This window comes from Crotalus tigris, unplaced genomic scaffold (assembly GCF_016545835.1).
Source record: "Crotalus tigris isolate CLP2741 ecotype Arizona unplaced genomic scaffold, ASM1654583v1 scf7180000018403.257466, whole genome shotgun sequence".
NCBI lineage: Eukaryota > Metazoa > Chordata > Lepidosauria > Squamata > Viperidae > Crotalus > Crotalus tigris.
The window spans coordinates 890-15,033 of NW_024096986.1; the positions used below are offsets into that span (position 1 = coordinate 890).

Genomic DNA, 14,144 nt, shown 5'->3' on the forward strand with positions numbered 1-14,144 from the left:
TGCGGTGGGGTCCCCAGATGGGGAGGGCAGGGAATTGGGTCTGGGGTCTTCTCCCCCAAAGAAAGAGGGGGGGCGTCCCGAGAGGCACTGCCCGCCGCTAGCCTCCCTCCGAGAGGCTGCTTTGCAAAGTGGGGGAGGGGTCTGCGGTGGGGTCCCCAGATGGGGAGGGCAGGGAATTGGGTCTGGGGTCTTCTCCCCCAAAGAAAGAGGGGGGGCGTCCCGAGAGCCACTGCCCGCCACTAGCCTCCCTCTGGGAGGCTGCTTTGCAAAGAGGGGGAGGGGGGTCTGCGGTGGGGTCCCCAGATGGGGAGGGCAGGGAATTGGGTCTGGGGTCTTCTCCCCCAAAGAAAGAGGGGGGGCATCTCAGGAGCCACTGCCCGCCGCTAGGCTCCCTCCGGGAGGCTGCTTTGCAAAGAGGGGGAGGGGGTCTGCGGTGGAGTCCCTGGATGGGGAGGGCAGGGAATTGGGTCTGGGGTCTTCTCCCCCAAAGAAAGAGGGGGGGCATCTCAGAAGCCACTGCCCGCCGCTAGGCTCCCTCCGGGAGGCTGCTTTGCAAAGAGGGGGAGGGGGGTCTGCGGTGGAGTCCCCAGATGGGGAGGGCAGGGAATTGGGTCTGGGGTCTTCCCCTGAAGACAGGGTGGGGGACGTCCCCGGAGCCACTGCCCACTGCTAGGCTCCCTCCGGGAGGCTGCTTTGCAAAGTGGGGGTCTGCGGTGGCTTCTCCACATGGGGAGGGCAGGGAATTGGGTCTGGGGTCTTCTCCCCCAAAGAGAAGGTGGGGGCGTGCTGGGAGCCTCTGCCGGCTGCTGGGCTCTATCTGGGCTTCTTTGCAAAGAGGGGGGGCTGCGGTGGGGTCTCCAGATAGGGAGGGCAGAGAATTGGGTCTGGGGTCTTCTCTCTTGAAGAGAGAGAGGAGAGGAAAGAGAGAGAGAGAGAGAGAGAGAGAGGAAAGAGAGAGAGGAAAGAGAGAGAAAGAGAGGGAGAGAGAGAAGGAGAGGAAAGAGAGAAAGGGAGATAAGAGAAAAGGAGGAAAGAGAGAAAGAGAGAGAGATAAGAGGAAAGAGAGAGAGGAAAGAGGGAAAGAGAGAGGGAGAGAGAGAAGGAGACAAAAGAGAGAGGAGAGGAAAGAGAGAAAGAGGAAAGAGGGGAGAGAGAGAGGAAAGAGAGAGAGGGAGAGAGAAAAAAGGAAAGAGAGAGAGAAGGAGAGGAAAGAGAGAAAGAAAGAGGGGAGAGAGAGAGGAAAAAGAAAGAGATAGAGGGGGAGAGAAGGAGAGGAAAGAGACAGAGGGAGAGAGAGAGAGGAAAGAAAGAGAGAAGGAGAGAGAGAAAAGGAAAGAGAGAAGGAAAAAGAAAGAGAGGAAAGAGAGAAGGAGAGAGAGAGGAAAGAGAGAAGAGGAAAGAGAGAGAAAGAGAGGGAGAGAGAGAAGGAGAGGAAAGAGAAGGAGAGGAAAGCGAGAGAAATGGAGAGAGAGGAGAGAGAAGGAAGAAAGAGAGAAAGTGGGAGAGAGAGAAGGAGAAGAAAGAGAGAGAGAAGGAGAGGAAAGAGAGAAAGAGGGGAGAGAGAGAGGAAAGAGAGAGAGGGAGAGAGAGAAAACGAAAGAGAGAAAGAGAGAGGAAAGAGGGGAGAGAGAGGAAAGAGAAAGAGATAGAGGGGGAGAGAGAAGGAGAGGAAAGAGACAGAGGGAGAGAGAGAGAGGAAAGAGAGAGAGAGAAGGAGAGGAAAGAGAAAGAGAGGAAAGAGGGGAGAGAGAGAGAGGAAAGAGAAAGAGAGAGAGAGAGAGAAGGAGAGAGAGAAAAGGAAAGAGAGAGAGAAGGAAAAAGAAAGAGAGGAAAGAGTGGAGAGAGAGAGAGGAAAGAGAAAGAGAGAGATAGGGGGGAGAGAGAGAGAAGGAGAGGAAAGAGGAGAGTGAGAGAGAGAGAATAACAGTTTTGGGTTCTGCTTTCTCCCCCCCCCCCCTTTGCAGGTATTTTGCATTGCTGGCAGATCTGAACTCGCCTCCTGAAAGAGATGGACGCCGAGAGAGGTAAAAATCCCAGAGTTCTCCTGGGTCTTTCCTGGGAAACCCAGGAGAAGGGGAGAAGGGCGAGGGAGGGGAGAGGAGAAGAGAGGAGAGGGAGGGAGGGAGGGAGGAAGGAAGGAAGGAAGGAAGGAAGGAAGGAAGGAAGGAAGGAAGGAAGGAAGGAAGGAAGGAAGGAAGGGGGAGGCATGCATGCATGCATGCAGGAAGGAAGGAGAAGGGATGGAAGGAAGGGGGAGGAAGGAGAAAGGAGAAAAGGAAGGAAGGGAGGAGAAAGAAAGAATCGATCATCAGCACTCGAGGGCTAGAGTGGATGTCACTATTTCTCTAATGTTGCCTTCCAACCTCGCAGGGGAGGACGCCGACTTCCGGCTGATCCTGGTCGGAAAGTCCGGAGGCGGGAAGAGCGCCACGGGCAACACCATCCTCGGCCAGAGGGCCTTCGACTCCATCTTGGCTGCAAGGAACACCACCCTGAGGTGCCAAAAGGGCCAAGGAACTTGGCAGGGCATGAAGATCTCCGTGGTCGACACGCCCGGCATTTTCGATTCGGACAACTACACGGAGATTGTGCGACGCGAGATCATGGCTTGCGTTCAGCTCTCCTGGCCCGGCCCCCACGCCCTGATCTTGGTGACCCAGGTGGGGCGCTTCTCTGCCGAGGACGCCGCCGCCGCCATGTATGTCCGGGATATCTTTGGGCCCGAGTCCGCCAGGCACACGATCGTCCTCTTCACCTGCCTGGAGGATCTGGGCGGGGATCCCCTGGAGGAGTACGTCCAAAAGTCCGACAATCGGAATTTGCAGGATCTGATCTGGCAGTGCCGGAACCGCTACTGCGGCTTCAACAACACGGCCGCCGGAGCCGAGCGGGAGAGGCAGGTCTCGGAGCTGATGGAGACGGTGCAGAGAGTCGTTTTTGAAAACGGGGGGAGATCCTACGTCAACCAGCTGTACTTGGAGCCCCACCTGCGTGACGAGCATGTCAAGCGGTTCGTCGAGCAGAACCGAAACGCCCGCCAAAGGTTCAGCCACCCGATCTTCCTTCCGCTCTGGTTGGCCTTTTGCATTTTCAAGAGGTTGTTTTCCCGCGTCAGGAAAGCGTTTGTCGTTGTGTACCGCTACTTATTCTCTTAAGGTTCGAATTACGGCTTCACGTTGCCTCCTGGTCACAAAACGATGTAGCAGCTCGTCCGCGACTTACGACCGCAAGAGAGCCCCAAATTTCTGTCCCTAATGTGTTCAGTGAGTTTTTTTGACCCCCTTGATGACCGGCCTTACCCCGGTTCTTAAGCGAGTCACTGCAATTGATAAATTAGTCCCTTGGTCGTCAAGGGAATCTCGCTTCCCCGTTGACTTTGCTTGTTCGCAAAAAGGGGAATCGCGGGACCTCCGGGACGCTGCAATCGTCGTAAATACGAGTCAGTTGCCAAACGTCTGAATTTTGATCACGCGACCCCGGGACGCTGCGACCGTCCTAAATACGAGTCGGTTGCCAAGTGTCCGAATTTTGATCATGCGACCCCGGGACGCTGCGACCGTCCTACATACAAGTCGGTCGCCAAGTGTCCGAATTTTGATCACGTGACTCCGGGGATGGTGCGGCGGTCATAAAAGTGTAGAAACTGGTCGTCAGTCACTTTTTTTCAGTGCCGCTGTAACTCTGCACGGTCCCTAAGCAAACTGTTGTAAGTTGAGGACTATCCTGTAATTTTTGTTCCCCTTTGTTCGAGAAGTATACAATCCAAGATGCGCGGGAACGTCTTTTCTTGTTCTGTGTCCGCTTCTCTCTTTTCCTTGGCCGGCCGAAACGGGGCTGGGGGTGTCCGCCGGGGGTCTTCCCAACCTTTCCTGGACTCAGTGAGAGAAGCGGATGCTCATTTTTGAAGATTTCCCTCTGTCTTCCCCAAGGATAGCAGAATCGTGTCCTTCTCCATGCCGCCGTAGGCCTTGCCCTCATCCCAAGTATGGCGGTAGCAAAGGAGCCTTTTCCCGCTTAATCCGACAGTATCCCAGATGGGTGAAATCAGTTCTACACGTAGTCCTCAACTTAACAACACTTTCAGTGGCCGTTCAAAGTTACAATGGCACGCAAAAAAAGTGACTGACGATCGGTTTTCCCGTGACCTTTGCAACATACCCCATGATCACATAGTCTACATTCGGATGCTTGAGAACTGACTCGTATTTATGACGGTTGCGGTGTCCTGGGATCGTGTGATCCTCTTTAGCGACCTTCCGACACGTCAAGTCAAAGGACCAGGTGGATGTGAGACGGGATAAGACGAGACAAACTAAGAGGAAGTCTCGTGGAATTGCGCAGCAGTTGTCCAGAAGAAATTGGAGACACTTAACATAACCCGGTTGAGTTTTCCGTATTATAAATGTATTTCCCGCTCTAATTTAGAGAGGTATTATAAATGTATTTCCGTATTATAAATGTATTTCCCGCTCTAATTTAGAGAGGTCTTTTGTCGTCATCCCGGGAGAAACGATCCAGGCTAGTCAGGAAGGTAGGCGCATCGTGAGGTAAAATCAAACAGCATACAGAACACAGAGAAGAAAAAGGCGGGAAAAAAGGGAAACACCCCCTTTACACTTGGGGCCACCAATCACGGCATAGATGACCTCAGGCACGAAGAGATGACAGGAACGTCGTGAGGTAAATTCAAGTCAAAAGAGCCTTTTCCTTCATTTGGAGAGAGGAGTTGCTCGGACATTAGCCCTGAATTGTATCTGAAGACGGAGGAGAGGGAAGAAAGGAGAGCGAAAAGAGTAAAGGAGGGGAGAAGGAAGTAGGAAGGTTGGAGGAGAAGAGGAGAAGTGGGGAGAAAGGGGAGGAGAGTGGCGAAGGGAAGAGAGGAGGAGAGGAAGAAGGGGGAAGTAGGGAAGAGAAGAAAGGGAGAAAGGGAAGAGAGGAGGAGAGGAAGAAGAGGGAAGTAGAGAAGAGAAGAAAGGGAGAAAGAAGGGAAGAGAGGAGAGGAAGAAGGGGGAAGTAGGGAAGAGAAGAAAGGAAGAAGGGAAGAGGAGGAGAGGAAGAAGAGAGAAGTAGGGAAGAGAAGAAAGGAAGAAGGGAAGAGAGGAGGAGAGGAAGAAGAGAAGTAGGGAAGAGAAGAAAGGAAGAAGGGAAGAGAGGAGGAGAGGAAGAAGAGAGAAGTAGGGAAGAGAAGAAGGAGAAAGAAGGGAGAGAAGGAGGAGTGTGGATCCAGCGAGAGGGGAAAGGGGCGAGCCACACCTCGGAGGTCATCTAGTCCAACCCCTGGTCGAGCAAGAGACTCTTCACAGAATCACAGAGTTGGAAGGGACCTCGGAGGTCATCTAGTCCAACCCCCAGCTCGAGCAGATCATTCAGAGAATCACAGAGTTGGAAGGGACCTCGGAGGCCATCTAGTCCAACCCCTGGTCGAGCAAGAGACTCTTCACAGAATCACAGAGTTGGAAGGGACCTCGGAGGTCATCTAGTCCAACCCCCAGCTCAAGCAGATTCATAGAATCATAGAGTAGAAGGGACCTCGGAGGTCACCTAGTCCAACCCCCAGCTCGAGCAGATCATTCAGAGAATCACAGAGTTGGAAGGGACCTCGGAGGTCATCTAGTCCAACCCCCAGCTCGAGCAGATCATTCAGAGAATCACAGAGTTGGAAGGGACCTCGGAGGCCATCTAGTCCAACCCCTGGTCGAGCAAGAGACTCTTCACAGAATCACAGAGTTGGAAGGGACCTCGGAGGTCATCTAGTCCAACCCCCAGCTCAAGCAGATTCATAGAATCATAGAGTAGAAGGGACCTCGGAGGTCATCTAGTCCAACCCCTGGTCGAGCAAGAGACTCTTCACAGAATCACAGAGTTGGAAGGGACCTCGGAGGTCATCTAGTCCAACCCCCAGCTCAAGCAGTTTCATAGAATCATAGAGTAGAAGGGACCTCGGAGGTCACCTAGTCCAACCCCTGCTAGAGCAGGAGATCCTTCACAGAATCACAGAGTCGGAAGGGACCTCGGAGGTCATCTAGTCCAACCCCCAGCTCGAGCAGACTCATAGAATCCCATAGAGCCACACCATAAATCTCATAGAGCCACCCCAAAAGTCGCGTGTATGTATTTGTTTCCTTTGATTCAAAGTATCTTATATATATGAATGTCAAAAGAACGTATGTTAACTTCGGATAAATCCCTCCGTATATGTAAGGGGGAGAGTTTGGGAAAATAAAAAATTATTTAAAAAAATAAATGAGCGTTTTCCTTCTGAATCCGACAGCATCCCAGATGGGGGAACTCCGTTTGACAGCTAGTCCTCCCCTTCCCAACCCTTTGAAGCGGCCATTCGGCGTTTACAACGGCACGCAAGAAAAGTGACTTAACGACCACTTTTCACATCGCAGCGTGCCCGTCATCACGTAGTCTACCTTCAGATGCTGGAGCGGGAGACCCTTACAGACTCAGAGAATCCCCCGAGTCGGGAGGGACCTCGGAGGCCATCTAGTCCAACCCCTGCTCGAGCAGGAGATCGAGTGGGAAGGGACCTCAGAGGCCATCTAGTCCAACCCCTGGTCGAGCAAGAGACTCTTCACAGCATCACAGAGTCGGAAGGGACCTCGGAGGTCATCTAGTCCAACCCCAAGCTCGAGCAGACTCATAGAATCCCCCCGAGTCGGGAGGGACCTCGGAGGTCATCTAGTCCAACCCCCAGCTCGAACAGACTCATAGAATCACAGAGTCGGAAGGGACCTCGGAGGTCATCTAGTCCAACCCCTGGTCGAGCAGGAGATCCTTCACAGAATCTCAGAGTCGGAAGGGACCTCAGAGGTCTTCTAGACCAGGGGTAGGCAACTTTGGCTCTTTTATGACTTGTGGACTTCAACTCCCAGAATTCCTGAGCCAGCCATGCTGGCTCAGGAATTCTGGGAGTTGAAGTCCACGAGTCATAAAAGAGCCAAGGTTGCCTACCTCTGTTCTAGACCAACCCCCTGCTGGACCCTTACAGACTCAGAGAATACCAGAGTCGGGAGAGACCTCGGAGGTCATCTAGTCCAACCCCCTGCTCGAGCAGGAGACCCTGACAGACTCCTAGAATCACAGAGTCGGGAGGGACCTCGGAGGTCATCCAGTCCAACCCCCTGCTCAGGCAGGAAGCCCTCTGCCGTGTCAGACCAATCGCTCCTTAAAACAACTTTACAGAGTCGGAGCCACTTCCAGAGGCCAGCAGTTCCGCCGGTTTCAATCGTTCTCCCTGTCAGGCGATTGCTAACTGAGACGTAGCTGACTCCGCCGCGCCCATTCTTTGCAGAAGATCTGCACACCGATATTCAGACTTCCGAACGGAAAGAGCAAACAAAGAAGGCCGCGGGTGGTTCTAGAAGCTTCTTTCGGCAGGAAGGAAGTCCCAGAAGCCAGGAGAACGAGCTCAATAAATAAAGAAAAAGGGGAGGAGAGGGAAGGTGAGGCTGGGCTGGCCGGTGGTTTTTCGGAGAGCAACTGCAGCCTTCCCCACCCACTTCCTCTCCTGACTTCCAAAGGCCTCCATTTTGCGAACCTCAGCACAGGCAGGCCTCCCCTGAGGACCAAAATGGAGGCCGGATGTTTGTTTTTTTTCAGGGCCCCTGTGAACTTCCGTCCCTTCCAGCTATGTAATTCTCTAAGGGTCTCCTGCCGGAGCAGGGGGCTGGACTGGATGACCTCCCAAGATCCCTTCCAGCTCTGTTCTTCTGTGATTGTGTCAGGGTCTCCTGTTCGAGCGGGGGTGGGGGTGGAAGGGTTGGCCTAGATGACCTCCAAGGTGCCTTCTAACTCTGTGGTTCTGAAAAGGTCTCTTGCTTGAGCGGCGGGCTGGACTAGATGACCTCCGAGGTCCCTTCCAGTTCTGTTGTTCTGTGATTCTGTAAGGGTTTCCTGCTTCAGCAGGGGCTTGGACTAGATGACCTCCGGGGTCCCTTCCAACTCTGGGATTCTGTAAGGGTTTCCTGCTTCAGCAGAGGGCTGGACTAGATGACCTCCGGGATCCCTTCCAGCTGTGCCATTCTATGATCGTGCAAGGGTCTCCTGCTTGAGCAGGGGGGCTGGACTAGACGGCCTCCGAGCTCCCTCCCAGCTATGTAATTCTCTAAGGGTCTCCTGCTGGAGCAGGGGGCTGGACTGGATGACCTCTAAGATCCCTTCCAGCTCTGTTCCGATGGAAAGGCTGCTGGGAGGAGGCGAGGGAGGGGGGAGGCGACCAAGCCCGAAGCGGCCCTTGTGCGATTAATAAAGTTGGAGAAAAAATAGCCTGTTTACTGGGGCTGGGTGGGGGGGGCGGGAGGGGGCGGGGGGGTCGTTCTGGGTCTTTTTTTTTTCCTTTCGATCACGTGATTTCCAGGCAGCGCCGCCGCCGGGAGACTTTCGCTTTCCTCCGCTATTCAGAGGCGGCTTCTTTCCCGGGAGGGGAGGGGGAGGGGAGGGGCGCTCTGGGGAGCTGGAGCCGGAGGGTTCGACTAGATGACCTCTAAGATGCCTTCCAACTGTCATTTTGCCAGTCTCTAAGAGTCGCCTGCTCTAGCGGGGGTGATGGTGGTGGACTAAATGACCTCCGAGGTGCTTCCTACTCTCTTATCTTGTAAGGGTCTGCTGCTTCCGCCGGGGGCTGGACTAGATGACCTCCAAGATCCCTCCCAACTCTGTCCTTCGATGGTTCTGTCAGGGTCTCCTGCTCGAGTAGCGGGGCTGGACTGGATGACCTCCGACGTCCCTTCCTACTCGCTTATTTTCTAAGGGTCTCCCTGCTTGAGCAAACGGTTGGACTAGATGACCTCCGAGGTCCCTTCCCACTCCATTATTCGATGACTCTGTACGGGTCTCCTGCTCAAGCAGGGGGCTCGACGAGAAGAGCTCTAAGAGACCTTCCAACTGTCGTTTTGCCGTTCTGCAACGGTGTCCTGCTCTAGCAGGGGGGGTGGACTAGATGACCTCCGAGCTGCCCTCCTACTCTCTTATGTCGTGAGGGTCTCCTGCTGGAGCCGGGGGTTGGACCAGATGACCTCCAAGGTCCCTTCCAGCTATGTAATTCTCTAAGAGACCTTCCAACTGTTATTTTGCCGTTCTGTAACGGTGTCCTGCTCTAGCAGAGGGGTGGACTAGATGACCTCCAAGTGCCCTCCTGCTCTCTTATTTCCGTGGAGCCGGGGGTTGGACCAGATGACCTCCAAGGTCCCTTCCAGCTATGTAATTCTCTAAGAGACCTTCCAACTGTTATTTTGCCGTTCGGTAACGGTGTCCTGCTCTAGCAGGGGGGATGGACTAGATGACCTCCAGGTGGCCTCCTACTCTCTTATTTCCGTGGAGCCGGGGGTTGGACTAGGTGACCTCCAAGGTCCCTTCCAGCTGTGTAATTCTCTAAGAGACCTTCCAACTATTATTTTGCCGTTCTGTAACGGTGTCCTGCTCTAGCAGGGGGGGGGGGTGGACTAGATGACCTCCGAGGTGCCCTCCTACTCTCTTATGCCGTGAGGGTCTCCTGCTGGAGCCGGGGGTTGGACCAGATGACCTCCAAGGTCCCTTCCAGCTGTGTAATTCTCTGAGGGTCTCCTGCTCGAGCCGGGGGTTGGGCTGGATGACCTCCAAGGTCCCTTCCAGCTCTGTTCCGATGGAAAGGCTGCTGGGAGGAGGCGGGGGGGGAAGGGGAGAAGGGGGGAGGGAGGCGACCCAGCCCGAAGCGGCCCTTGTGCTGTTAATAAACTTGGAGAAAAAAATAGCCTGTTTACTGGGGCGAAGTTTGGGGGGGGCGGGAGGGGGGGTCGTTCTGGGTCTCATTTTCCTTTCGATCACGTGATTTCCAGGCAGCGCCGCCGCCGGGAGACTTTCGCTTTCCTCCGCTATTCAGAGGCGCCCCCTTTCCCGGGAGGGGAGGGGGAGGGGGAGGGAGGGGAGGGGAGGGGGCGGGCCTCCAGTTAAGTGGGGAAGGGTCGCCGCTGGGGCGGCCCAAAGGCAAGGGAGAGTCTGGGCAGGGTGGGGGGGGGGCTCTGGGCAGATCTAGCCCAGGCTTTCAACAAGAGTCTGGGAGACCGTTTGTCCGGGATAGCCATAGGGTCTCCTCTCTTGAGCAGGGGGTTGGACTAGATGACCTCCGGGGGTCTCTTCCAGCTCTGTTCTTCTAGGATTCTGTCAGGGGTCTCCTGCTGGAGCAGGGGGGGCTGGACTAGATGACCCCCGAAGTCCCTTCCGACTCTTGTTATTCTAGGATCCGGTCAGGATCTCCTGCTGGAGCAGGGGGGCTGGACTAGATGACCTCCGAGGTCCCTTCTATAACTCTGTCACTCTATGATTCTGAAAGGGTCTCCTGCTTGAGCAGGGGGTTGGCCTAGATGACCTCCAAGGTCCCTTCTAACACTGTGATTCTGAAAAGGTCTCTTGCTTGAGCAGCGGGCTGGACTAGATGACCTCCAAGGTCCCTTCCAGCGCTGTTGTTCTGTGATTGTGTAATGTGCTTCTGCTTGAGCAGGGGGGCTGGACTAGATGACCTCCGAGGTCCCTTCTATAACTCTGTCACTCTATGATTCTGAAAGGGTCTCCTGCTTGAGCAGGGGGTTGGACTAGATGACCTCCGGGGTCCCTTCCAGCTCTGTCATTCTATGATTGTGTAAGGGTCTCCTGCGCTTCCCGGCAATCACGTGATTGAAGACAAGTCACCCCATACACACACACACACACACACACACACACACACACTTCACGGGAAATGATTTGTCCAGGGCCCGTTCCTCCCCTAATCTATCAAATGCAGACGGACAGCTGTCTCTGCTGCCCCCCCCCTCTTTCCTGCTTTGCAGAATGCCCCCTCCCCTCCCAAGCAGTTAAAAAAAAAAGAATGCAGCAGTCTATCTATCTGCTCTCGTTTATCCTATCTGTCTGTCTATCTATCTATCTATCTATCTTTCTATCTATCTATCTTTCTATCTATCTATCTATCTATCTATCTATCTTTCTATCTATCATCTTTCTATCTATCTATCATCTATCATCTATCTTATCTATCTATCTATCTATCATCTAATCTATCTATCTATCTATCATCTATCATCTATCATCTATCTTATCTATCTATTTTCTATCTATCTATCATCTCTTATCTATCTATCTTTCTATCTATCTATCTCTATCTATCATCTATCTTATCTATCTTTCTATCTATCTATCTATCATCTATCTTATCTATCTATCTATCTATCTATCAATTATCTATCTACCTATCTATCAATCATCTACCATCTATCTATCTATCTATCATCTACCATATCTATCTATCTATCTATCTATCTATCTATCTATCTATCTATCTATCTATCTATCTCATCTACTCTATCTATCTATCTATCTATCTATCTATCTATCATCTACCTTTATCTATCTATCTATCTCATCTACCTTATCTATCTATCTATCTATCTATCTATCTATCTTTCTATCTATCTATCATCTATCATCTATCTTATCTATCTATCTATCATCTACCTTATCTATCTATCTATCTATCTATCTATCTATCTATCAATTATCTATCTACCTATCTATCAATCATCTATCTTATCTATCCATCTATTTTCTATCTATCTATCTATCATCTATCTATCTATCTATCTATCTATCTATCATCTAACTTATCTATCTATCATCTACTATCTATCTATCTATCTATCTCATCTACTCTATCTATCTATCTATCATCTACCTTTATCTATCTATCTATCTATCTATCTATCTATCTATCTATCTATCTATCTATCTATCTATCTATCTCATCTACCTTATCTATCTATCTATCTATCTATCTATCTATCTATCTATCTATCTATCTATCATCTACCTTTATCTATCTATCTATCTATCTATCTATCTATCTATCTATCTATCTACCTATCTATATCTACCTTATCTATCTATCATCTACATCTATCTATCTATCTACCTATCTATATCTACCTTATCTATCTATCTATCTATCTATCTATCTATCTATCTATCTATCTCTATCTATCTATCTATCTATCTATCATCTACATCTATCTATCTATCTATCTATCTATCTATCTATATCTATCTATCTATCTATCTATCTATCTATCTATCATCTACCTTTATCTATCTATCTATCTATCTATCTATCTATCTATCTATCTATCTATCTATCTATCTAATCATTGTCTAGCTCTCTATTATCTCTTTTTTGTATATGTATCATTTTTCTCTGTGTCATTCTCTCTAGCTGCCCATCTCTCTCTCTCTTTCTCTCTCTCTCTCTCTCTCTCTCTCTCTCTCTCTTCCCCCCTCCCCCCCCCCCCCCGCCTCTCCAGGTTAATTCCAGGTTGCTTCTCTCCTTGTTCAGTTCCCATCTGTTGCTTCTTGTCCTGCCTTCCGGGGCTTTGGAGAACAGGTAGACCCTCCTCCCTCTTTCTTGGGGCAGCCCCCCCAATACTGGAATAACTGCTCTCCTGTCCCCCCTAATTCTTCTTTTCTTTAGACCGGCCAAACCCCAAGTCCCGCAGCCGTTCTCCATATGTTTTCGTCTCCGGGCCTCGGATCCTCTTCGTTGCTCTTCTCTGATTTTTTTTTTTCCCAAATTCTCCACCTCTTTTTTGTGATGTGGGGACCAAAATTGGCCACCCGGGATTCCAGGCGTGGCCTTACTAAGGCTTTACAAAGCGGTACGAAGACTTCGCCTGATCTTGATTCTAGGCCTCAGTTTACACAATCCGGGGTTGTGTTGGCTTTTGGGGGGCGGCCGTCACACACGGCTGGCTCTGGGTCCGGGGATCGCCCACTAGGACTCCGAGGTCCATCTCCCAGTTGCTGTTTTTGAGCCCAATCGGTAGTAATAATAATGATGATGATGATGATGATGATGATGTTGGAAGGGACCTTGGAGGTCATCTTGTAGTGGAAAAACCACGATACTTACATCAGAAGACAAGACCACGAAGGGTTGGAGTAAACAGGTTTGATCTGCGCAAAGGTTCTGAGTAGTCATACGACAAATTCTGAACTCTTGAGTTACTCCCAGGGCGTTATTCTTATACAGCTGCCCACTCACACTTTACACTCTGGATGACCCTTATCTACTCTTGACACACTAAAACGGAGAAGTTCATATCTTGAGACCACACGCTAGAAAAAGGAGAAGATCACACAAACAACTATCTTACCACGCCGCCCTCCACGGGTAATCTCTTACACCATCTGTGACTTTCAGTTCGCACTTCTTGTAAAATGTTTTCTTCGTGGGAGCAGCGCACGGGTTATTCCGCTTAGCCAGCTCCTAATATTAGCTAAAGCTTAATATTAGTTAAAGCTTACGTCGCATCACTGCTGTTCATTGAAATATATTTCTTATGATACTTCCCATCTACCTCAAGTCTAGTCCAACCCTCTGTTCAGGCAGGAAGCCTCAGACCATTTCAGACAAAGGGCTGTCCAGTCTCTTCATAATAATAATAATAATAATAATAATAATAATAATAATAATAATAATAAACATCCACATCTGCCTATCCCAGGTCCTGGGTAAGGACTCGATAGGTAGACAAAATGCCAAATCCAGTCTGAACATCTGGCTGACTGTGCGATGATCGATAATAATAATGTGGGAAGGGACCTTGGAGGTCATCTAGTCCAACCCCCTGCTCAGGCAGGAAACCTCAGACCATTTCAGACAAAGGGCTGTCCAGTCTCATAATAATAATAATAATAATAATAATAATAATAATAATAATAATAATAGTCGGGACCTTGGGGGGTCATCTAGTCCAACCCCTGCTCAGACAGGAAACCCTAGACCATTTCAAAGGGCTGTCCAGTCTCATAATAATAATAATAATAATAATAATAATAATAATAATAATAGTCGGGACCTTGGAGGTCATCTAGTCCAACCCCCTGCTCAGGCAGGAAACCCCAGACCGTTTCGGACAAATGGCTGTCCAGTCTCTTCTTAAAAACTTATATATCTTTTGATTTTTTTTTTCCTGCCTAAATGTAACACTTTGCTTTTCTCCACATTAAAAGTCATTTTCTTGGATAGGGCCCAGCGGTCTTAGCAAGCGGTACTAACAATTCCCGTCTTCTGGATACTATCCCTCTGTTAATGCAGCTTAAACAAAATCCACAAC

The 14,144-nt window shown here is 50.6% G+C and overlaps 1 protein-coding gene across 1 annotated transcript; it reads left to right on the forward strand.

Annotated features, from left to right (window-relative positions):
- Nucleotides 1-1,932: 1,932 nt before the first annotated feature.
- Nucleotides 1,933-4,475, forward strand: LOC120311944 (GTPase IMAP family member 5-like). Its single transcript, XM_039352049.1, has 2 exons — nucleotides 1,933-2,024; nucleotides 2,371-4,475. The coding sequence occupies exons 1-2, from the start codon at nucleotides 2,009-2,011 to the stop codon at nucleotides 3,153-3,155; spliced, it is 801 nt and encodes a 266-aa protein (XP_039207983.1). The 5' UTR covers nucleotides 1,933-2,008; the 3' UTR covers nucleotides 3,156-4,475.
- The last annotated feature ends 9,669 nt before the right edge of the window (nucleotides 4,476-14,144 follow it).